At 46.6% G+C, this 24,011-nt stretch overlaps 1 protein-coding gene across 7 annotated transcripts in view; it reads left to right on the plus strand.

The window, feature by feature from the left end:
- TLK2 (tousled like kinase 2) overlaps positions 1-17,463 on the plus strand; it is a 43,227-nt gene extending 25,764 nt beyond the window's left edge. For all 7 annotated transcript variants that reach the window (XM_068996369.1, XM_068996374.1, XM_068996375.1 and 4 more), the window contains 11 exons: positions 496-648; positions 4,483-4,549; positions 6,423-6,520; positions 6,903-6,984; positions 8,654-8,745; positions 9,791-9,880; positions 10,357-10,526; positions 11,950-12,088; positions 13,180-13,291; positions 14,225-14,332; positions 14,824-17,463. In XM_068996369.1, the coding sequence (XP_068852470.1) occupies positions 496-648; positions 4,483-4,549; positions 6,423-6,520; positions 6,903-6,984; positions 8,654-8,745; positions 9,791-9,880; positions 10,357-10,526; positions 11,950-12,088; positions 13,180-13,291; positions 14,225-14,332; positions 14,824-14,997 (1,285 nt within the window). In that variant the 3' untranslated portion in view covers positions 14,998-17,463. The remainder of the gene's footprint in view (positions 1-495; positions 649-4,482; positions 4,550-6,422; positions 6,521-6,902; positions 6,985-8,653; positions 8,746-9,790; positions 9,881-10,356; positions 10,527-11,949; positions 12,089-13,179; positions 13,292-14,224; positions 14,333-14,823) is intronic.
- The last annotated feature ends 6,548 nt before the right edge of the window (positions 17,464-24,011 follow it).

Here is a 24,011-nt window from a genome sequence, read left to right on the forward strand (position 1 = left end):
TTAGTGAAATCAGGAATGGTGCTGGTTATATTCCAGAGAATTTAGGATAGCTTAACTGTACTTTTGAAGTGTAAGGATACTTTCTCAAACAGTGCCAGACTTCAGGAATAGTTTTACCAGGAAAATCTGAGATTTAGAACAGAGGCTTCTAGGAAAAAGTGTGTGGAAAGTTAGTGACTTGCCATGGATCCTGGGATTCTGTGGGGTTAACTCCTTTGGATGTCCTCTGCATGGATTAAACCTTTTACTTACCAAAGGGTTTCTGTGAGCCAGAAAAAAATCCCATTTTGTGTAAAAATACCTTTAAAATTCTGACTCATCATGTTTGGCACATCCCACTTTTCTGTACAAAAATATTTTGTTACAAATCTTACAAGTACAACTGATTTGAAATTCATGGCTCCAATCTGGTAAGAACAGATGTTGAAGACAACCAAGTGCACACCCTTAGTTATCTGTGTCGTGTTGTTTTTTTTTTTCCTCTCTGCTTTTCAGGCAACAGGAAAGGATAAATTCACAGCGGGAAGAAATAGAAAGACAACGAAAAATGTTAGCAAAGCGGAAGCCCCCGGCGATGGGCCAGACCCCTCCAGCAAGCACCGAGCAGAAGCAGCGCAAGAACAAGACCAACGGAGCAGAAAATGAAACGTAGGTTCTGTGGCCTTCTTGGTGCATGGCAAAGCCACATGCTTTGATTAGAGCACAAAATCTCTCCTGGGAAATGGAATCTTGCCCTTGCCTCCAGGCTTCACTCCATGCACAAATGAATGTTGTGGAATTAGGCTGGCATTCAGCAACATCTGGCTCCAGTTCTAAATAGTTTTCATTGAAGTAAAAGAAGGATCATTGCTGAGTCCAGACTTTGTATGAGATTAGCTTTATTTTTTTTATGAGTCCAGTAATGTTTTTAGTATTCCTGTTGTGTCAGGTTTGAAAAGTAGGGTCTGACTTAAGTGTTGCAAGTTCAGAATTTATATTGGTAGCAGGGTATCTATGGTGCTTTTTTTTAAGGAAAACAAAATTGTACACATTTAGAAGCCTTGATATCTGTGTGTTTACTGTGGAGAATTCAGAGTTAAGAGTTTTGAAATAATTCATTTGGGATGCTAAAGGAATAAGATGCTCTCTATGTTATAGAGATAGTGCATTGAGCATTGGCCTGTTCTCCAAAACGGTTCTTCACACATACACGACTCAGGGAAATGGTGGAAGTGCTACTCTTCTCATGGATTTTATTTTTTTTCCCCTGCCTCTTTTGAAATTACTGATGCTCTAAGAGACTTGATATTCTTCTAGAGTAAAGCTGGGTCTCAAAAGAAATTTAGAACATTTTTTTTTCAGGAGTTTCTCTGGGTTGGAAATACATTTAGTTGTAGATTTAGCCGTGCCTTCTCCTGGTTCCCTTTATAGACTTCATTTTATTGCTGAAGGTTAATACCATAACTCTCATTGACATTTTTCATTTTTCATTATTAAATCTCCTGGGCTTGACTTGACCTCAGAATTCTGGAAGCCCTTTGAATTCTTGGTCTTGATCTTTAAAAGGGCATGTGAAGCAAAAGCTCCCACTGCCTTCACAGTCTCAGCAAAGATGGCAGAAGTCTGGGTGAATCCTGATATTCAGGGTGCCCTCAGCTCCAGGGCTGTGCCCCCAAATGGGATACAGGTACCTGCAGATCAGGTGAGTTGTGGTGGAGAGCACTGGGTGCTTCCTGCAAATAACTAAGTTGGTTGGAGATATTTTCCCCCCTCCTTCTGGCCAAAGGAACCTGAAAAGAACTAAATAAAACTTTAAAGTCCTCTTTTTGTATTGCCAGGTTTGAGCTGGGAGAAGCAAATGGAATGTCTGTACATGGATATTTAGAATTGTTGCTATTCGTTGTGGTAACCTTTCACTTCCAAAAGGCAGGATGAGCTTTCCCCATTTTTGTGGAATTCTTTCTCTCCAGCAGTCTGGTGCAGCTGTAGTGTTGCTTATTCTGGAGACATGGCAGCACAGGTCCTGATGTGCCCTGGGAGTCCTTGTCATGTCTGTGATGCTTCTGCTTGTGCTGTGAGCCTTCCTTGGCATAATCCAGCTTTACCATGCTCTGCTAGGAAACCTCTTGGGCTCCCGGGTCTATTTCTCTGTTTCTTGCTGGTTTATCATTCTTCACTGATATATTTCAGGGTGATATCTTTGTGGTTTAGAAAAGCTTCTTGTCATGTGCTTGATAAAAACTGCTTGCCAGGGTGTGGATATGGTTCATGTGGAGTGTTGTAGCTTATGTGAAAACACTGGGGTTTTTGCAAGTCAGCTGTAGCAACTGGACTGACTACTTGCTTAATCATTAGTTATCCAGTAAGTGCATTTGTTGGACCATTGTGTATCAGGAACAAAATTTTCTGACTTCTGGAGGGAGGCTTTTCATTGTGGAACTCTTCCAGAGGCTGACTTTTAGGCAATTTGAATATAAACGTTTCTAAAAGTTGAATGAGAAGCAGACAGCCAAATTCCTTTTTGATTTTTGGTTCCTCTTTGGTTCATGGTTGTTGCTGTGTCTTAAAAAGGAGAAGAAGGTCCTGTGATGCAAATTTAAACACAAGCTCTCCCAAAATGAGTTTCTAGCCTGTGAATGAGAAAAGAATTTTCATTCAGGAAGATTAATGTGCTGGGGCTGGTTGAGATTCATTAGGGCAGCTTGGGCAGCACTAGGGGTAGGTAGGGGGTTTCCAGCATGTTTCTGTGAAACAGGATGGTGTTTGTCTCAGAGCCCCCTTGATTTTTGTGGCGGTTGCTGTGACAGGCTGTTTTGGGCAGTGTTAGCCTGGTGGTGCTCATTACATCTCTGCCCTAATGAATGGACTGATTGATGGTGTTTGTTATTTGTGCACGAGTATATGTGCAAACCTTGTTACTGGTTTATTCAATTGTCTCTTAATTCCTTACACAGCAACAGCAACCAAAGAATCACAGAATCACAAAGACCTAAACTCTTGGGACGGTCTTTTAGATTATCTGAATCTAATTAAAATTCAGGCTGCGGGTGTGAATTAGAGTCATAGAATCACAGAATATCCTGAGTTGGAGGGGACTCCCAAGGACCATCAAGTCCAGCTCAGGGCCCTCAGCAGTTTTATTTGAAATGAGACAACATGTGACCATTTTTGGTACTGGCTTTGTTTTATATGTATCTTTAATTTGTAATAAGTAGTTCCTTCTGCTCAAGATTCTTTCATAGGGAACTTGGCTTACGAGTTTTCCGTTAAATTTATCGGGTGGCAACTTCTTTAGGCCTTGTTTCAAGTACATGGACTCTGCATTATCAACAGAGGGAAGCTGGGGCATTTCAAGGGGAGCACTTGATGAGATGAATGCTCCTTCATCTCCATGTACTGAGTAAGGTCTCCCTGCACGGATGTAGGACTCAGTCCCCCCTTGAAAGAAGTTGAGGTGTTGATGCTCTGGAGGCCTCCTGCACTAACCCTGTGTGAAGTACTGTGAAGAACATAACTGCTCTTACAGGAATCCTCCTGGGATATGCTTTGAACTCAGTTTAGGTTTAAAAAAAGATATTTGTATGCTGTCATGTGCAGATTTTGTTTACAGAGTGAACAGATGCAGTTGATAAGGGCTTCATAGTTTTATGTTCACATGCGATGCTTTTACCAAATTCCTTGTTGTTAGTAATGAGACAATTAATATAGTGATTCATTTTTCTAATCCTAAAGATCTCAGCGTGTCATTGTATTTCACAGGTGATTGGCTCTGTCACTGTTTTAGTGTAAGGCTGTGCTTTGCCTCTGTCCTACATGGCACGCTTGGTGTGGAAAAGACATTGAAAATGTTATGAAACTTCTTTTGACCAACCACCTAGAGCAGAGACTTTGCACATCATTTACTATCAATAAAATAGGGATTATTCCCCTTATCCCATTGCTGCTTCTAAGTACATGTGAAGTCAAAAATACAATAAAGTAAATTTCCCAAGGTTTCCCTGGAAGCCACTTGGCAGAACCTGAAACAGGAAGAAGTTCTGAATCCCAGGTCATTGCTCTGTTTTCAGTGGCTGTGTGGCCAGGTGTGCTTCTAGTCTCAGAGTGAATATATGTGTTGAAATTATCCAGCTTTTATTACATAGAAAAATTTGAAAATGAGTCAGTAAAGCAAACTTTACGTTGAAAAATAAGATGTGGAATATTTGGGGTTCACTTTTCTATATTTAGATTATGGTTTAGCTGTCATAGTTAAAAGTCAATCAGTAGCCTAGATAGGTGTTATTAGGGACTTGGATTTGAAATTAATGTATGTTGTTGAGGTTTAAGGTTTTGTTCTCCTTTAGACTGATTATTAAAAAATATAGATTGCAGAGTTTATCTAAAAATTTCATGCTGTTGATTTACTCTGTGGAGTTGTTACTTCCACTGACAATGTGTATTTGCAGATTGTTCACTTTATCACATCTTGAAACCTAATGTGTTGAGTCTCTCTTTTTTATGCAGGTTAACATTAGCAGAATACCATGAACAGGAGGAAATCTTCAAACTCCGACTAGGTCATCTTAAAAAGGTAAGAACTAGTTGCAGCAAAGGCCTTTTGTGCAGTATTCTGTGAATGAGAGCATTTCTCTGTAGAGGTCACTACTTGTTTGATAATCAAGAGGGTTTTGTGCTTGGAAGGGATAGCCTGGATTTTGTAATAATTTTTTCAGGGTGGTGATATTCACGAAAGATGTTCTTTGCTTCAATAAATAGATTTCTGTGTCCTTACAGTTAGGATTTCATGCAGAGTTCTGCTCTTTTGATATATCTTCTGTCACTGTGACCTGCCTGGTGCTGGACTCTGAATGTGCATAACATGGGGGAACAGCAAGGAATGGACCAAGGGGAGAAAATTATAAGAACACAACAAAAAAATGCAACAGTCAAAAGACTCTTGCGGTTCTTTGCAGTATTGAGTAACCAACATTATCAGTCCAATAAAATCTCTCGGGCTGTTGCAAGCCAGTCCTGTTCAGGCAGCTGCAATGCACATTTGTTCTCAAATACCTTGGCCTCAGTAGGAACTGTACCTGCAAGTGAGGTTATATTTAGATAAGCTGTTGGTTACCTTGCAAGTGATTGCAGTGACCTATAAATAAGTTTTCTGGGACACTTCAACATATGAAATACTGGGACAAAAAGTAGATATCTTTTGCCATTTCCTGGTTAGGTGTGATCTCTGCTAAGGCCAAGGAGGTTTTTTTTGGCAGTGAACCAAAGAGGAAGCAAATGTCTTGCTGGAGTGCTGCTTCTTTTCTCAGGTGGTGCTCCAGCTCTACATTTAGTTTTTCTCCTGTAATCTTGACACGCAAGCAGAATGCAAGGCCTCATTAATGCCTCCATACTCCTTGTTATTTTCTGTGGAAGGGAAAGTTACTGCACACCTGGAATCTGCTGGCAGTCTGCCCATTATGCTTTATTGACCTGTGAACAAAGGGAAGTGATATGGGCAGGGGAATGCTGCAGGCGTGCTGGCTGCACAGCTCTCACATGGCTGTAGGGGATTAACTGCAGGTCCATGTATGCTGGCATGTAACGTTGCCACCCTGGAATGGAGGAATCCAGTTGGAAATGGACCTTAATGGAAAATGAAGTAATGTGTTGGGATCGTGGCATTGTCTGAAGCTGCGCTTATCCTTCTCCACTTTTGGAAACTGGCTCATTCTTTATGTCTAAAAATAGAACCAGTTGGAAAGGGAAGGAGCAGAGTCACAAGACAGATGGGTAATGGTGTCCCCTGAGTCACATACACAAATTATACTGCTCAGGGAGCACGTTTGAATTGAGGTTTGCAGCCCTGGCCACAGTGACATGAATTCATTCTCATGTTGTTTTTGAGGGCACCAGAACTTCCAGCTAGACAAACACTATGTCAGAACTTCCACATGGCATTGAGGAACACTCTGACATGTTTGAGCAGTTACCACTAGTAGAACATAATGTCATTCTCTCACACTTCCCATCCTGTCCAGATGCTGCCCCATCTCACATTGGCATCATGACATCCCTGCTCTTACTGCTGAGGCTGTCTTCTTTCTCTTGTCCCACAAAAGTGAAATTCCTTCAAAAAACAACTGCAGTACCACTTACTCAGGGAAGGAGCAAGACCACAGCAACAAGGCTTCTTAATTACAGAAAGCATTAGAAACAAGGAGGTGTAAAGATGTGTCTCCTCCTGTCTGTGTAGGTGTGAACGGAATTACCCAGTCAGTTTTCATTCCTGTTACTTGCCACCTGACTGCGAATTGACCCTGACCATCTCTCTGATCTCCCAGACAAGTTTTATTCCAATAACCTCTTCAGAAGTGGATTTGCATTTGTGTTTCCATAAATCAGGTGGAAACACTACCTGCAGTACCTTACAGAGTGTTGTGTTTTCCTTTTGGTTTTTCCTTGTGCAGGAAGAAGCAGAGATCCAGGCAGAGCTGGAACGGCTAGAGAGGGTTAGAAATCTGCACATCAGGGAATTGAAAAGGATACACAATGAAGATAATTCACAGTAAGTACATGGGATTCAGGGATGAGAACTTAAAGTTATTTTTTATTTGTTCTCTTCGTAATGAGAAACAATCTTTTCATAATGGGAAACACTTAATCCTTTTAAAATTGATGTTAAAACTCAATAGTCACTTGATTGTGGGGTGGTACAGTTATAGTTTGAAGTTCTGTAAGACAAAGGCTTCCAAGTGCATCAAGGTACCATTAAATACTCTTTCATTGATGCAGAGTGATCAAATAGCATCAAATGTGTTGGTCATTAACATGATTGTAATATTTCTCTGTCTGAAAGTGAAAGCATTGTTTCTTAGCTGTGAAGTAGCTGTGATCTATGTGCAGAGGATTTCATTATTTCTGTCTTCTTCAACTGTCTTTCTCACCAGATTTAAAGACCATCCAACGCTAAATGATAGATATTTGTTGCTACATCTTCTGGGTAGAGGTGGCTTCAGTGAAGTATATAAGGTAACTTGGAAGTGGCAATCTGGCATAATCTGGATCTGTGGGAAGCAGAATTTTTACACTTGTTTTCTCAGTGCTGTGTGGGTTATTGAGGGAAAAAGGGAGGACAAAGCTCATGGTGCATCTGGCTTGCATTAGACATCAGAGTTGAGATTTTCAGGTGCTGGGCTTGTCCTCAGAGGTCAAATTTCCTTCAAATGTGTGTCAAAAAATGTTGCACCAAGTCTTCAATTTTTGTTAGGACAGAGAAGCAAACCACTTGTTTCTTCAAATGCTACGTACAAATACCTGCAGTGGCTAAGCCTTACTGAGATGGCACAGCAAGTCTGAACATCTCTGTAAACAAGAGAAAATAGCTCCAATAATAAGAGCAAAGCCTGTACTTCCTGGGGGTGTAAAGCTTTGTTTCTTGTGTCTTCATTTTACCCTCTGAAATAGCAGACTGGGGGGGGGGGGGGGCAGTGTGTGTGTGTACTTTTGGGAATTCCTTAGAGCTGAGGATTCCTGGTATGTCAGCACTTTTGACAGCCAAGACCTGGGATGCTTTGGTGCTTGCTGTTTGACTATAACACTTAGAGCCATTCCAGTTCTCAATATTCCCTATCTGTACTCAGAAGTTTTGAATTCATGTTGAATTTGGCTAGAATGGAAATAATTGTGCCAATGCAAATATTGGAAACTTCGTGGTGCTTTATTATTTTGATGCAGCACAACGGTGGGGACCTAAACTAAGGGGACTAGACTGTTCAGATGGGGGGGGAAAAAAGGAGTGTGAGCTGTGTGCAAGTACTTTGAGCTCCTTTGCTGACTAAGCAGAAAGTTTTGGCTCCACAGATGAAAGCAAGAGGGTATGAATGTTTCCTACCTGCCTGCTCTTAAGAGTTATAACTGTTACTAAAACAAAGAAATGCTTAGCCCTTCTTCTCCAGGGTCTTGGCCAATCTATTAAGCATTAAGAATTAAGTAGACAACTTTTGAGATGAACACACATTATGCCTGTTTGCTTACCGCAGCATTTTGTCCTGTCCTGGAAATTATGAGCTATTGCTGCTCTCAGGCAAGGTAGAAGATTTCTGCATTGCTCCTTGAGTACAATTTCAGAGGTCCATTCTTTAAAGACTGTTTAAATAATAAAAAAGTGGAGGTAAGAATAAAGCACAGGATCACACAGCTCTGCCATTTAATTCTCCAGCTTTTCTATGTGCTGAAACATTATGCTCCAAGTTGGAAAGCTGAGCTACATGTGTGAAACAAAGCATTGAAAAATCTTCTGCATTTTGGTTGTTGTTTTTTATTAACACAAGTGTAGAAAATGAACTTTGGACTTGGGGAAATAATGGCAGGGTCTTTCCCAGTATAAAAACTGTCTATATTTTGGTCATTTGGTCTTCCTGGTCCCTTTGTAGCTCTGGTAGTAAAATGTCAAAATCAATGCAGCGTGAGTTAGATTCTGTGGGGAAGTCAGATCAAAGCACAGAATATTCAGTTGTTTCCAGAGTTGCTTAAATTCGTTAGTGAAACTTACTACATCAAAATGTGGGTTTGCTTTTCCCTCCCTATGTTGTAATGCTGATTTCCTGGGTGGGGATATTGGTTTATTAGAGCTTGTCTGCTTTTGCAGTGTTAACTTGAGCCTATGATTCCTACTGATTTTCAGCTCTTCTCTCTGCAGGCATTTGATTTAACAGAACAGAGATATGTAGCTGTGAAAATACACCAGTTAAATAAAAACTGGAGGGATGAGAAGAAAGAAAACTATCACAAGTAAGTGAGTTTGTAAAGCAGCCAGACATGTTTTCCAGTTCCTCCTGCATTTGGTTATCCAGTGCCTGTGAACAGGCTGCCAATTTTTTCCTGTGTTTGCCACATTTCAAAAGCTACTTTCTGTCCCAGTAGCTACTTGCAGAAGTTTTGGTCAGATTAGATATGTTCTAAATGTGTGCATACACACAGAGAGTTTTGTATAAGCCATGTGGCTCTGCATTTTAAAGCACCAGTGCTCTGTGGGGAAAGTGCTGAAGTGGCTTCCCTCTGAAATGTTCAAGCAGTTTCATGGGAAATGGTTTTTCCTGCCCATCTTTCAGGTACACACCTGCATTGTGCTCCCTGGAAGTCATCCCCTTCCCTGTTTCCTAGAATAAGTGATCCTAATTGTGTCTTTCCAGTACCTGAAGGGAGCCTGCAAGAAAGCTGGAAAGAGACTGTTTACAAGGGCCTGGAGTGACAGGACAAGGGGGAATGTCTTCAACCTGACAGAGAAGCAGGGTTAAATTAAATTTTAGGAAGAAATTCTTTACTGGAAGCCTTTTGCTGTTGGTAACTCTTGCTCCCTAATGCCATGGGTTAGCTAACTCTGCAGAGTGACAGCCGAGCGTTCTCCATAGAACTTCCAAGATAAAGCTGTGTTCTTAATTCCTCAACAAGTCACTGGGACAAACCAAGCTGAATTTGAAGTCTGGAAATTAGGCTGCTAAGCATAATGGAATTCTTCTAGAACTTGCTGATTTTTGCATTCAGCTATCTTGGATCTCGTAAGGATTTATGCGATTATTCTATTTTGGCAAGCAGTACTATTAATCAAGATGAGTTATTTTGTAGCATTGCCAGGGTTGGAGCTGCACTCTGGTTCTGTGGTTTGCAAGATCTGTTCTGTGCAGTTCCTCCTTCACTTGCTTTTTCTGAAGCTGTCTGAGGAACATGCATGGGCTTGATTGAAGCTGGATGCTGTGTGGTATGTCTGGATTCAGTATCTGGAGAAATTAGACTTAAGTCACTTGTATGACTAATGCTCAGACTTCACTGTTTTCAGACATGCGTGTAGAGAGTACAGAATTCACAAAGAACTGGATCACCCTCGAATAGTTAAACTATACGACTACTTCTCACTGGATACTGACTCGTAAGTTGTGTTGCTCTGTCCTTTCCCATGGTTTGACCTATTCACTAAAGGCAAAGTATTTAAAACTTTCCAGGAGAGTCCAGAAAGTGTCCACACCAATGTTAGACTTTACTGCAGAGATAACCGAGGTGTACTTCCAGCAAACGCTGGTTTTCTAGAGCCTTTAGCTCACAAACCAGTGTGGTGTATTCTGTCAGATGTGGTGCTTTACTGGTAAATCCTGCTCTTGGCCCTGGGCAAATGCCACAGCTGATACAGCTTTCTGCCTCTGGGTCTTTAATGGGGGATCTCTGACCTTTGTACTGTTGAGCATTGAGGCCTGTGCTCCTGGTAGCTTAATTCTAGAAAGGGATTAAGAGGCTGAGGGACTTTTAATTTAAATATTGGCCCAATAGGTGAGTTACAGACAAGCAGTAACAAAGTGTTCTGGTTTCTATCAGGTGCCTTAATTGCAATAACTCATGTTTTTCTTTCAGGTTTTGTACAGTGTTAGAATACTGTGAGGGGAATGATCTGGACTTCTACCTGAAACAGCACAAGCTAATGTCAGAGAAAGAGGCACGATCCATTATCATGCAGATTGTGAATGCTTTAAAATACTTAAATGAAATCAAACCTCCCATCATACACTATGACCTTAAACCAGGTATGCTGTGCTGACATGCTTAAGGATGCTAAGGAAATGTAATGGGTTACAAGTAATATGAGGAAGTTTCCTTTGGTCAGACAGCAAAAAGAAGACAGGGTTGCCTGGGAAAGCTAACTTGCAACAAGAAAAAAACACAAAATGCACAGAACATTTGGAAAATGTGGAAAGGGTGTTGTCTCCCGGAATTGCAACATAAAACAAGGAGGTGTAACATTGTTAAGAATGAGCCCTTGAACCCTGAAGTGGCTGTGTTCGTTTTCTTAATGTCTTGCTTGTATTCTGCTGTTGCAAGCTTCTGTTATTGCTTCATAAAGGTTCCTACCATTACTGGTGTGCTTCATGTTCCCATTCTTCTGGCTTATTCTTTCTGTAATCATCTGACTGAAAATTTGATGGCAGATGCTAATTTTGAAATGTTCTTTTTTTCATATTGTGTGACAGCTCCCAAAGCTGAGGACACACAGTCAGACTGCTCAGGTCTGCCTTTGAGTTAATTCAGTTACATCTGCTGTGAAGAAGATCCTCCCCAAATGGTGTTGTATATTTTCCTTCTACCATTGGGGCAGAGCCACAAGGGGGAAAATGGAAATGCTCTGTTTCGGGATGATGCATATTGGCTACATAGCTTTTTTTCTAGTCCAGTAAATTCATCCGTCTCTTTGGGCAGTTATCCCTGGCTTGTCTCCCTGTACTGGTGGCACCTCATCATCATTGTGTAACTGGTTTGTGATGTGGTTTGTTGCATCAGCACAAGGAATGTGTACAGGAGATGGTGCTGTTGCACTGGTTGTAGTGACCCCATTTCCTCCCTGGCTGTTCCCAAGTTGTCTGAGCTCTGCCTGCAGCTGCCCAGAGCTGTGATTCATCCACTGCCATCACACACGGTTCTGCTACTTTATTGTAGGCTTGGACAAAAACAGTGATGATCTGACTTCTTGATGGGTTTATGAAAGTCTCTTGCCTAAGCAGTAATTGTCCTTTTTGAGCTTAGAAAGTCACTGGGGAGCACTGCCAGGAAGGAGGGTTTCTGGAATGTTGAGAGGACAGGGCAAGTCAGAACTTCTGGGCAGAATGAGTCATAACTGTGTATGTGTACTTCTCTCCTTAATCCTCCTTTTTGACCTGCCCGTCCAACGGGACCTTTGGGAGGGGTCAAAACAGCCTGGGCTTGAAGCTCATTTGGCTAACAGGGCTCAGGATCTGGAGGCTCCAAGCAATATGAGGTCACTGGGTCATTCAAGATGAGCAGATCAGCTCTAGCACTTGGCGATCTCCAGCTGTCTCTGAAGTTCAGGGGTTTGAGAGTTAAAACATCTGGTGCACCTCACTGTAGGTCCCTTGTCCTTGTGCAGTGCAGGGCTCAATGCAATTTTATTCTTGCTAAATTGTATCCTAAGGGCTGTTTCCTTCCTTTGTCTAGGTAACATTCTTCTAGTCAATGGTACTGCATGTGGAGAGATAAAAATCACAGATTTTGGACTTTCCAAAATCATGGACGATGACAGCTACAACTCAGTTGATGGCATGGAGCTGACATCGCAGGGGGCTGGTACTTACTGGTAAGCGATGCCTGGGACACTTGCAAGTTAAGATCAAGAACAGTTTATAAACAGCTTTGGATGTGTGTCAGCTCTGTGTGTGCTGCCATTGTCTGTGACAGCTTGACACACTGGAGGTTTGAGACCCTGGAAACTGCTCTTGTTGTCACACAGCTCCTTTTGAGGCTGGAAGCATTTCACTGTTCAGTAGGTCAGTGTTTGAAAACCCACTCATATTCAAAGGGTTGGTGAAAAGCTGCATATGCTGCTGAGATAGTGAGCTCCAGAGTGGGGCTTGGCTGCTCTTTCACAGTCCAGAGTGGCTCTGTCTCGCATCTTAAACAAGAAGAAGGGGAATACTGTGCCTATTTGGAAATTCAGGTGCATCAGGGAGATGAAAAGAGTATTCCTCTGAAATGAGGAGGTGAACATCCATAGTTAGCTCTCAAAAAAGATGTAAATTTCACAGTGTTGTCTATAGCCAGAGCTTCACTTGAGTGCCGTGTTTTCAGCAATTCTTTTATCTTCTGTGCCAAGTGTCACTGTATCACCCTTGGCTGAGAGCAGACCCTTGGTGAGTGCCACCAAGTGTGACTCAGATGTCACCCAAGCTGCAGACTGTCACCATGGGCAACAGAACATTTGTTGGGGCATTCTGTGTTGTACAGCTTTGTTCTGTTCCTAAAAATGAAACTAGCTGTACCCTGAGTGAAGCTGAGTGTCTTTAACTGGGACATGGCATATGGGGTTGTATTTCTAAAAATATGTATTTTGGCTGTGTGCTTTCATTGTGAAATTGTTGGCCAAGCCCTTTCAACAGCAAATAGCAGTTCTGAAGATAAAAGAGAATGGGCTTGTTTTACGTACTCTGGTAAAAAGAAACTGACTGTGCTGACTAGCTCAGAACATGAGTGTCTGGAGAGTCCTTGGGATCACTGTTCCCAGAAGGAGTAGCCAGCCATTGGTGATCTTGGCCCAGAGATGTACAGGAGTGAAATGGGACCCTTGAGTCCCAGGCCAGTATTTCATCATAGAATCTTCTATTCTAAAGGAAATCATGGAAAATACTTGAAACTGCTGTTCATAACTTCTTATCGTTTCCTTCTAATCAGGTATTTGCCACCAGAATGTTTTGTGGTTGGGAAAGAGCCTCCAAAGATTTCAAATAAAGTTGATGTCTGGTCGGTGGGAGTCATCTTCTATCAGTGTCTCTATGGCAGAAAGGTAAGAAGGTGCTTAATTCCTTTTCTTAGTGGTGTTTTCCAAACCTTTTTGGAGGCAGCCCAGGCTTCTGCTTCCTTCTCCACAGACTTAGAATGTGCTCCCTTGTCTCCTTGCCATCAGTTCCAGGGCAGAGCCCATGCTAATGGAAGTGGGGAGCATAGACTAGGCTGTGTTGTGCTTTACTTTTGGCATTTCCTTCAGGAAAGACATTCTGTAGAACATCTCTTTCCACTGGGCATGTTCCCACTGAGGCCCTTTTGGGCAGGACAGGTGTGTCATTTACAGTCTGAGGTTTTTGGTCTGGTCTTGGCTGTGATACTTTCAGTGCTCTGAGTCTTTGTTGCTCTTGATGGCTGCAAGTGTTCAGGGCGAAAAAAAAGTAGGTACAAAGACCCACTTTAGAAGTTTTTAGGGTGGCTTTTGAAAGGGAAGAGCGTGGATCAGGAAAAGGTGATTTGTCACGAGAAAAGGTAGATTTTTTTATGACAACAGGAGAGAGAGGGTGGAGAAGGGAAAGGATTCCATGGGCTCTTGTTTTCAGTAGTCTCTGGTACCCAAGTGTTGTGGAAGCTGGGGCTGACACACACGTGCTGCTCAGTGCTGTCGGTCAGACACGTGGAACCAGCCCAGCAGAGATGAGTGGGTGAATCTCTGCGGGCTCAGATGGATGACAAATGCTGTAACAGACCCATGAGGTCTGGAAGCAGCTGGAGATCCCTGCTGGCCAAGCCAGACGTGTTCCAGCTTGATCCCTTTTGTTCAGTTGAGTGTGGGAGCAATGCGTCCTGGTCTTCTGGTATCCACAGTACCGTCCCAGCAGTTGTGGGCTGCTTGCCTGGAAAAATGCTGATGTCAGGTGATGATAAACAGTAGAGCTACGGGTTCTTTATGCCTGTCACCAACCTTTAACAACTTTTTTCTTTCTTTTGGTAGCCCTTCGGTCATAACCAGTCACAACAGGATATTTTGCAGGAGAACACAATCCTGAAAGCTACTGAGGTGCAGTTCCCTCCAAAGCCGGTAGTCACACCGGAAGCAAAGGTAAATCTGCTTGAGGGTCAGTGAGCACAGGCAGTTCCAGCCTCCTAATTTCCATAAAACCAGCAGGAATCCTGTGTTTGATGCTCACCTATCACACAGTGATCAGTGGCTTTGCATGTCCCATCCTTGGAGGTGTTCAAGGCCAGGCTGGATGGAGCTCTGAGCAGCCTGATCTGGGAAAGGTGTCCCTTGCTCATGGCAGGAAGGTTGGAATGACATGAGCTTTAAGGTCCTTCCAACCCATTGGTCCTTCCAAACCATTCTGTGATTCCATGATTACTGCAGCTGTCAGGCTGAGCACTGAACACCAGGTGCCTCTGCCCGTGCTTCTCCTGGTGCAAGATGAGCTTTGGTGCAAGAGCTGGGCTGTGTCTAGGGAAGGAATTACAGCACTGGGGTTGTTGTCACGTTGGCCTCACTCCCAAAGAGTCAAAAGCTTCCTGTTTCTGTCATAAAAAACTAATGCTTACTTTGGCTTTGGGGTACTGCAGGCATTCATCAGGCGGTGTCTGGCCTATCGAAAGGAGGACAGGATAGATGTCCAGCAGCTGGCCTGTGACCCCTACTTGCTGCCTCACATCCGCAAATCTGTATCCACAAGCAGCCCAGCTGGAGCTGCAATTGCATCAACCTCTGGATCATCCAATAACAGCTCTTCAAACTGAGACAGAGTAATAGGCCAAAAACTGCTTGAGAAACCGGCAAAAAGACTTTCAGAAACACCTTTGGAACAGAGGAATCCACAAGGGTCTCAAGAAACCTGTACCAGGTGCTTTTTTCTCTTGCTTTTTTCCATCCATAGAGCATGACAACATCAACTCTCATCAAGAAAGCCTTCGGCATCTAGCCCAAGCCATGTGGATAGGAGATGGCTTGAGGTTTATCCAGTCAGTGACCACAAAAGGGTGGCTGCTCTGAGCAAGGAGGGGAAACTGAAGAAAAAATACAGAAAGACATGGTTCCATGTACTGTGAACTTCTGAACATGCAGCCTTGGGGAATCCAGGACGCCGTGTGTGCTTCATATGAAGAATGTGGACTTTGGAAAAAAGACTGGGCTAGTCCAGTGTTGATATTTAAACATTGTTCTTTTTCTTTTAATAAAGTTTAGGTAACATCTCCTGAAAAGCTCGAAGCACCAAGGTTCAGCTGGGGATGGTTTATGACTCTTTGCCCTTTGGAGGGGAAAAAAGTTGATCCTGCCTGTTCATGGCACTAGAGTTAGTGTTTTACCCCTAATTAATTTCAATTTTTTAAAAATAACAATTTTTTGGAAGAAAACAGTTTTCTGGTCTCAGTGAAACCCGTATTAGCAGGTTTGTGGCAGTGTCCATTCTGCAGCTGGTGCAGCTTTCTGCTCCTTTGGGGTGGCCTTTTAGGAATGATTCACCTTCTCAGGAGGGCAGTGAAGCCCTGGGAGAACAGGCCTGCATCACTCTGTGGTCAGAGTGGGTCACAGCTCAGGCTGCCATAAGGTCTTAGCTGCTGATCATCACTCTCACAACAGTTGCACCTTTTTAATGTGTTGAAGTGCTGTTGTTTTTGCAGACCCAGCCCAACATGCTCACACCGAGCTCTCCACACTTGTGAGCCTGATCGTGGCTGGCAGGCAGAGAGCAGGCGGGGATTGGAGCACAGCTCAGGTGTCACAGGTGTCTTCTGTGCCCACACAGCTCTCTACTAACCCCGGTTCATGTTAGAGCTTTCCAAAGCTGAAGGCTTGTCTGCTCCTCTCTGTTTGGGTGACTTGGCAGCAAAACTTCCTCTCTCCCTTAACACTTTTCAAACTTGCTGACTCATGAAACTTGCTGCCATCACTGCATCCGATTTCAGATGGGAAGGAATGAGATAGTGTTCTTGAGAGGAGCAAACACCCGAATTATTGTCTCCCTCCTATAATCTGCCTCGTGGGGTCTTGTACCTTCAGTGGGATCTGCCTGCTGTGAAATGGGAGCCTCCCACTCCTTTTTCTTCCCACATTGAAGGAAAACTGAAAACAAAAAATGCAGCCCTTGAACATGTGGCAGCCAGGTTGGACTGCTCCTAACGTGGCAGGAGTTCTTAGCCAGGATATTTAAAAGTGCAGTGTTTAGGAGCAGGGTTTGTTCCAGGAGGGAGATGAGTGCTACACTACTGCAACTCAGGGTGGTGGTTAAAAACCAAACTACCCTGTGCACACTTCCCAACCCAACCCCTGGACCACTGTGGGCTGGGGGATCCTTCATGGGTTAACTCCAGGATTGTACCCACAGCTGTGGCAGCCTGTGGGCTGTTTGGGTGGCTTTGTTACCCCAGTGGCATCTCCTGGCAAGTGCTGTTCTCCATCATGCACTCAGAACTGCCACTTGTCTGCCTTATTGTACGCCATCATCTGCAAACACTGTGCTTAAACCTGATCAGGAACTTGTTAATTGAGAAATGGAGCAGTCTGTTGGAATTAAGCAACAGGCCAGGGAAGTGGACAACTCTGCTGCTTTGATTTTTCTTACTATTTTTGTAGTGACTCTTGGGCTTTTATTTGGATTTACTCCCTTGCAGCTGCATTTAAGGTGATGTCTAAACCTGCAGTGTTTTAGACAAAGAATAGAAATACTGCATCTTTAAATCCTCAGCCATCCTCTCTTAGCCCTTTCCATGCCTCTTGCTCTAAGCCAGAAGTTAGTTGTCCAGCAAGCAGCTTCAACGTTTATTCAGCCTTTGTCAGGAGAAATCAGGGTTGGTGCTTCATCCGCTTTGCCGAAACTGGTGATTTGGTATCTGTCCACATCGGGGAGAATTCTAAAAGGGTTTTTTCTATCCTGCTCCCATTGTTTCTTGGCCATCCAGTGTGTGTATCTCTGTGGGTGTGATTAGTTTTGTGTCAGAAGCATTTATTCCTGCTGTGCGACACCCATCCAGGGCCAGGGGACAGTGACAGCCTTTTGGGGCTGAAAGCAGGGAAGAACCCTGGTAGAATTCTGGCTGCAACACTTCCCTTGTTAAGATGGGTTTCACTTCCAGTAACAGACCCTATTGCCACACTGTTCATTTACTTAAAGTGTATGAAGAATTTGTAACTTAAACCAGGCCAGACTGTTTTGGCTCTACCCAACAGATGAGACATGGATATTAAAATAAGTTTTAAGAAACTGATTTGCTTGGCTTTTACTGTTTTTCTGCTCTTGGCATTGGCACAAGCTCTCTTGCAGTGGCTGCACAGAGATGGCACAGGACAGGATCAGGAAGGATGGAGGAAGGGTGCATTCCATAGCTCAGAGCAGTGAGCTCTCTGCATCAGAGGGGGAATTGCTGAAAATTACCAAGTCACTTAATTACTGGTGTTGATCTTGTCCTGAAACATAAATTAGAAAGCTGAGGTGGGTTTGTCCCTCATTTCCTGTAGAGTAGCAGCTGCCTTTAGAATCCCTGTATATTGAGGACATAAAAAACCCCACCTTTTCTGTTGATGCAAATCTGTGGGTCACAACCCCCCCTCCGTTCCCCAGCCCATGGACACCCGAGTCTCCCCTCTCAGTCACCCACAATAACCAGCCACACTGAGCAGTGATGAAACGCAGCTCCTTTAGTTTCTTGGGGCTGGGCCTTGTCAGCTTTACAAAAATACACAACAGAAAATGAAAAAGGACCTTGGTGGCTGAAGATGTTGAGTCTGTTTATATCTGGACTGATCACTGGGGAGTGCTGGGGCCCGTGGTGCATCAAGCTCCTCTACAGGCACGCCGGGGCTGCTGTGCTGGGCATCCCCCAGGAGCCAGGGCCGTACCTGCCCCCAGCGCTGCTTCCTCAGGTGAGCAGTCACCAGGCCCCAGGTTATTCTGCAAACCTGACCCGACCTTCACTGTGCCCAAAGTCAAACTCAGTGAGTGCAAGTGAAACCAAACACTGAGTGAGCTCAGCTCCCTCCCTGCTGCTGCAGTCTATCATTTTTCAGCCCCCTGGTCCGGTTCAGATGATGTGACACAGATTTGGGCCAGGAGAGGCAGCAGTGGTGCTTCAGTAGCATCAGCAGAATCATCACTGTCCTGCATCACCCATGCAGGGGCATGTGCGGGACACACTGTGACACCTGCAGGATCAAGATTCACCAAGGGGCTGCCTTGCTGGATGCTTTGCCTCCTACATTCGCAGTTGGGAGTTATGCTATAAATGAGCTTCCCTCTGCTAAATGGGCCAGTCCCAGTTTATTTTGTGACCTGGCAAACCCTCAGTGTGAGCTTTGCAACTGCTGCCAGTGTCTGCCTGGGGTCTGCTGCTGGAGGACGTTGCTTTCTGGGTGCTACGCATGTTTGGCTCAAGCAACTTCAACCTAAACCTTCCCACTCCCAGTATGGAGGAGAAGAGGAAACTTTGGAGTGTGCAGGAGCAGAATTGGGCACAGCCCTGACTCCCACCCAGCCTGGACCTACCTTTGCTACCAAATGCTGATGCATCTTTGCACTGAGACTGATTTTCCATGGCTGCACATGGCTCTGCCTGTGGTCTCTGCTTCTCCCTGGCCCCAGCGCTGCCCTTGGGGGCAGCTGGGTGCCCCCCCAGCCATCACCCTGGGTGGGGGCAAAAGGCCAAACAAACACAGAGCAGCTCAGCCTCCCATCACTACATTCACACCCAGGAATAGGCTCTTGGCCACAAGGACACTATTGTCTGTTCTGGGAGCGGGCCTGAGACACGCTCCCATTCCATGCTTTAGCTGTGCGGGGGTCTGAAGGCTAGGAGAAGCTGCTGGCCTGTGCTCCTCCACCAGCTCTGTGTGCGCTTCCCTGCTCCTCTGTGCTCCCAGCCTGCATCTCCTCCTGGGATGGGTTACTGCAGTCTTTCTTCTTCTCCCTCCATCCTTCAGCTGCAGACTGTGTTTCACTCTGGTGCTATTCATTTCCAAACGCACCAGCGAAGGGGAGGCTCAAGTGCTTCGAGCTGATTCAGGAAAGCCTGAAAACAGAGGTTATCCACCATCTGCCCACCAGTGTGGGATGACCCCCACCAGCCCCCAGGCAGCCCTGGCCAGGAGCTGCTTTCCCATCCTCTGTTGCTTGGGCTGCAGGGATGGTGCAGAGCAGTGCCATGGTCCAAATGGAGGTAAAACACAGGGATGGAGATAAAAACACAGGAATTAAGTTAAAAATGCAGGGATACTGTGGGCAGCAGCAGGATGAAGACAGGGAGATTCAGCCTCATGTTCAGGCCAGATCTCCCATTCCCACCTGTGCTGCCCTGGGGAGCACCAGCAGCAGAGTTATAAGGTGATTGGCTCTGCTTTGCATTCAGAGGAAGAAAAAATCCAGAGCTCTGCTCAGCCCTGTCCTCTCCCGACCGAAGGCGCCAGCTGCGTGGGAGCCACGAGCACGCGCTGCTGTGTCGGCAACTGCCTTGCTCCTGGCTCAGCTCCACATCGGGATCAGGACTCCAAACCTGCTTTGTTCAGCATTGGCTCATCCCAGCTCCCATTAATCCTGAAAATCCACGAACTCACACCCAAACCCAGGAGAGTGGCTGGGATTGATGCCAAAACCCCTCCAGGCTAAAGGAACTGGTGAGGGATGGAGGTGGAAGGGGACATGCCCATGCCAATGAGGTAAGGCAGTGGCAGAGGTGGAATGAAGCACCTGGGGCCAACTGGACCATGCTGCTCTTGCTGGAAAGGGCCAGGGAACAGGGTGAGATCTCTGCTCTGTGGTCCCATACCCACTTCTGGCAGGAGGAAGATGCCATTCAGGATGTGCTGTCCTCTACTACTCTCCAGCTGCTTTCCCTCCCCGCTCTGCAGCCCAGTTCTGCCAATTTGCTCTTGACTCATGCAGAAAAAGTGTTTTTCTAAAAGGCAAATTTCTTGTAAATGCCTGGAATTTCTCTCTGCCCCTTTCCAGGAGCCCTCCAGGGGAAGCCAGGCAGGAAGGAGAGGCAACAGGCTCAGAGGGCAGCACTTCTCTCTGGGCAGCCCGCAGCCTTGTCCCGCCCCCGCTGCGGAAGGCCAGGATCTCAGCACTGGCCCTCACAGGGCTGGAGCGCCCTGAAATTCCTCATGGCAGCTCCAAGTGAGCACATCTGGTTTTAATATATTTGCAGCTTGAACTTGCCTGACTTTTCAGGACTGCAGGAGAGAGAGCAGCAAAGAGCTCTGAAAGCTGTCGTGTGGGGCACCCACAAAGGGACCCCCTTTGCAGTGCTGGGAGACAGCAAAGTTGGGAAGGAGGTCAGGGGGAATGGGGCTGACCAAGCACATTAAGGGACCCTGGCAAAGCTCCATCTGCTCCTTGCAAGATGGTTGCAAGGTTGGGTTGGAGGCAGGGAAAAGGCCCTTCATTTTGGCCAGGATCCCTCTACCCACAGCTGAGTACCAAGCAGAGCCCGGGCTGATTCTAAACATCATGTTTCAGCTCCTGGGGGAGGAGCACAGGAAGCAAACAGGAGGTGCCTCCCTGACACTCCCTGCTCGGTGGAGCCTCAGCCACGAGCACGGAGACCCCTCTCACAGTGTTGAACGCTAATGAGAAAACCAAACCCTCAGGAGCATGAGCATGGGGCCCCGATGACAACCAACATCCCAGGGGCTGTGGAGGAGCTGAGCCCCCACGTGGTGTCCCCAGGCTTGTCTCCAAAGGGAAGGGTGCAAATGCAAAGTTTGGGGATGAGTCCCTTGCTGTACCCTCATGGGGTTCTCTACCAAACCCCACATCCCAGCGAGGAGATACCAGTCACCCTTGCTGCCTGCAATGCAAAGCCTGGAGCTTAGAGAGGGAGCTGGTCTGGCTGTTCCTGCCTGTCTCAAACAGAGAGAGTGACGTGGCCATTCCCTGCTGCTGCTGCTGCCAGCGCGAGGGAGAAGGGGCCAGCAGACGCCAAGACGGCCTCTTCCCCAAGCAGTGACCTCAATGCACAGCGCCTGCCAGGTGGGTGTTGATCTTGGCCCAGCCAGTCCTATTTGGGGCCAGGATGAGGCCAAGGCAGCGCTGAGCTCCTGGCAGAGCCTGGCAGGTGCTGCTGGTCCCCAGCAAAGCAAAGTCCCTGACACCAGGGTCCCCCAACAGCTGCTGCCCACAGGTAGGGCTTTGCTCTCCTGGAGCCCTCAGTCCCGCAGAGAGCCGTGGGCTGGGGGGGAGCACCCTTGGAAGAGCACAACAGAGCAGGACATGCTGCCTCCCTGGTCATACAATAAATAGACCCTTAGAACCTGCCAGTCCTCAGAGGTGGCTGATGGGGTGGTCAGACCCTTCCTCCAGAAAATCTGAAGGCTACAGATGCTGTTCTCATGGTTCACAGGTCCTTGAATCCTTTCCTCTAATGCCTCTAGCACAAGCAAACACCAAATGTGCCCCATGATAGCCCCAAACTCAGTAAGTCATGGGGTGCCTCACTGCAAATGAGTGCCCCAGGTCTAAATCTGGGGTTTCTCCCCCACCCCTGTGGTTGGGTCCTACTGCACATTGACAGCACATTTTGCAACTTGCTGAGCAATCCTGACTGACCTGTTTTCTCCCAAGTGCTGCTGACCAGGTCAGACCTCCAGCCAAAGGCGGGCAAGTGGCTTGGATCTGTCTCCAGAAATGTTTTCCAAACGCTCCTGCAGGATGACTTTCACTGGAGCCAATGCTGTTTCATGCCATCCCACTGCAGCCCCTCCACTGTGACCACTCCCTACATGGCATGTTGCTTTGGCCAAAAACCAGAATTTCTTTTTCCAGTTAAATGACAGATACAGGTGCTCTGACTGTGGGAATCGGCTACTGACACTGAATATCCCATGTTCTGGGTAATCCTGGGATGAGCCCATTGCTCCGAATCAGTCTCCCCAGGCAAGGAGCTCTCCTGAGATTGTGGCCAGCGGCGCAGTTGACTGTCCCTTGCATGCAGCATTGTCCCCTTGTCCTCATCTGGCAGAAACTCATTAGGGCCAGAGGGGTCAGACAGAACTGGAAACGTCCCAAGGGAAAACACGTTTCCTCCCGATCCACTCTGTCGAGTAGCGACTCAACTGGTACTAAACCAGATCAGGAGGAGAGCAGGCAAAGAGCTGTTGGCCTGTGTTGAAGAAATTAATTAAGAAGTGCTAATTATCTGCTAATCACACACAGCTTAGGGGCCTTCAAGACACAGGACGTACAAGGCCAGGAAGTGGCAATGCTCCGTGGGATCCAAAGCCTTTTGACTCTGCAGTGTCCCTTCCTTTGAATGGGTTCAATTTCCTTGAAAGGGATGTCAAGTTTGTCTGGGATGGGTGGAGGGTCCCACTCATGGGACTTCACAGCCCCATCATGTCCAGCCACTGGTGTCTCAGTGGGTGGCATCCCCCTGGAATGGTCTCCAAGTTTTTGGGATAGGAGCGAGGATCTGGATGATTTCTTCCTCTCCTCTGGGCTGTCATGCTTGTTTCCTGTGGCAGCCATGGAAGCCAGCGAGGTCTTTCTCTCAGTGTTGCTGCAATTAAAAAATAATCCCTGCCTTAGAAAACCAACAGCCCAGATGCTGATGTGCTTAATTAGCCCCCCCCCCCCCCCCAGAGGGTTTGCATCCCCAAAGCCCATCGTGGCACCGACCTGCAGGTCCTTCCTGCCCCGCTGGGAAACAACGGATTCCTTTATTTTCCAAAGAACAGCAAAATCGTGGCTGGCTCACACCCATTCCTCATCCCCTCAGGGGTTTGTGCCAACTCAGGGCCAGATCCTGCTCCCTGCTCCAGGAAGCTCTGCCATCAGCTTGGTCTCATCAAAAGTATCATCTCCCCTGAATTTGTATGGCAGAGTCCGTGTGTGAAGGACTGACTGACCCTCTCTGCACTGCTCAAATCCCAGGAGAGCTCAAGGGGGTGAGGCTTCCACACCCTCAGGGATGCTCCCACAAGAATGGGCAGGCACCATGAGCATCACCCAAATGCACCAAATTGATGTAGAAAGCCAGGAATATGCCAACTTCCAGTGTATTCCATGTATGCTGACTTCTTTGGGTGGCTTTTGGGGCCATGGGCAGCCCTGCTGGAGTGGAGGTGTGAAAAAAAAAGTTTAAAAGTTCTTTAAAAGTTTTAGAAAGCCTTTTATATTCACCTCCTGGATGTGGGATATACCTACATCAGATATGGTGGATGTTCTTTGTCCCATGCCCTCAGCAGAGCACCAGAAGCATGGCGGGAGGGACTGGGCTTGTGATGGAAGGTGCGTGAGCTGTGTCCAACTTCAGCATCCACAGCTGGGCTGGGAGCTGCCCAGCTCTGTGCCGCAGGGATGGATGGAGGAGGATCCAGCTGGCCTGGCTGTGCTTGGGATGAGGTAACTCTACCGGGCACCCAGAGGTGCAAGCAACGATGTGTGGTGGGAGCTCATGGCAGCCCTCGGCTGCTCTCCCCGGCGAGGTGGGGTCCCACGCTGAGGACCCGCAGCGGGACACGACGCGGGGCTGGCGGCACCGTGGGCATCTCCCCTACACCCTGCGCCCCGCACCGGAGCATCGGGACCACCCGGGGTGCGGAGACGGCGGCAGGGGCACTCTGCTGGGGCAGCCAGCCATCCCCGGGCGTCTGCAGGGATGCCCTGGCCGGGCTGGGCTTCGCTTCTACCACTCCCCCGCTTCACCCCCGGACCCCCCGCCCTAGCGATGCGCTGCAGCGGGCGGAGCCCCCCCGGGCTCGGGCCGCGCCCCGCTTTCTCGCCGCCGCTGGGCCGGGCCCCGGTCCGCTGACGCAGTGTCTGAGC

The sequence above is a fragment of the Aphelocoma coerulescens genome, chromosome 27 (assembly GCF_041296385.1).
Source record: "Aphelocoma coerulescens isolate FSJ_1873_10779 chromosome 27, UR_Acoe_1.0, whole genome shotgun sequence".
In the NCBI taxonomy this organism is placed as follows: Eukaryota; Metazoa; Chordata; class Aves; order Passeriformes; family Corvidae; genus Aphelocoma; species Aphelocoma coerulescens.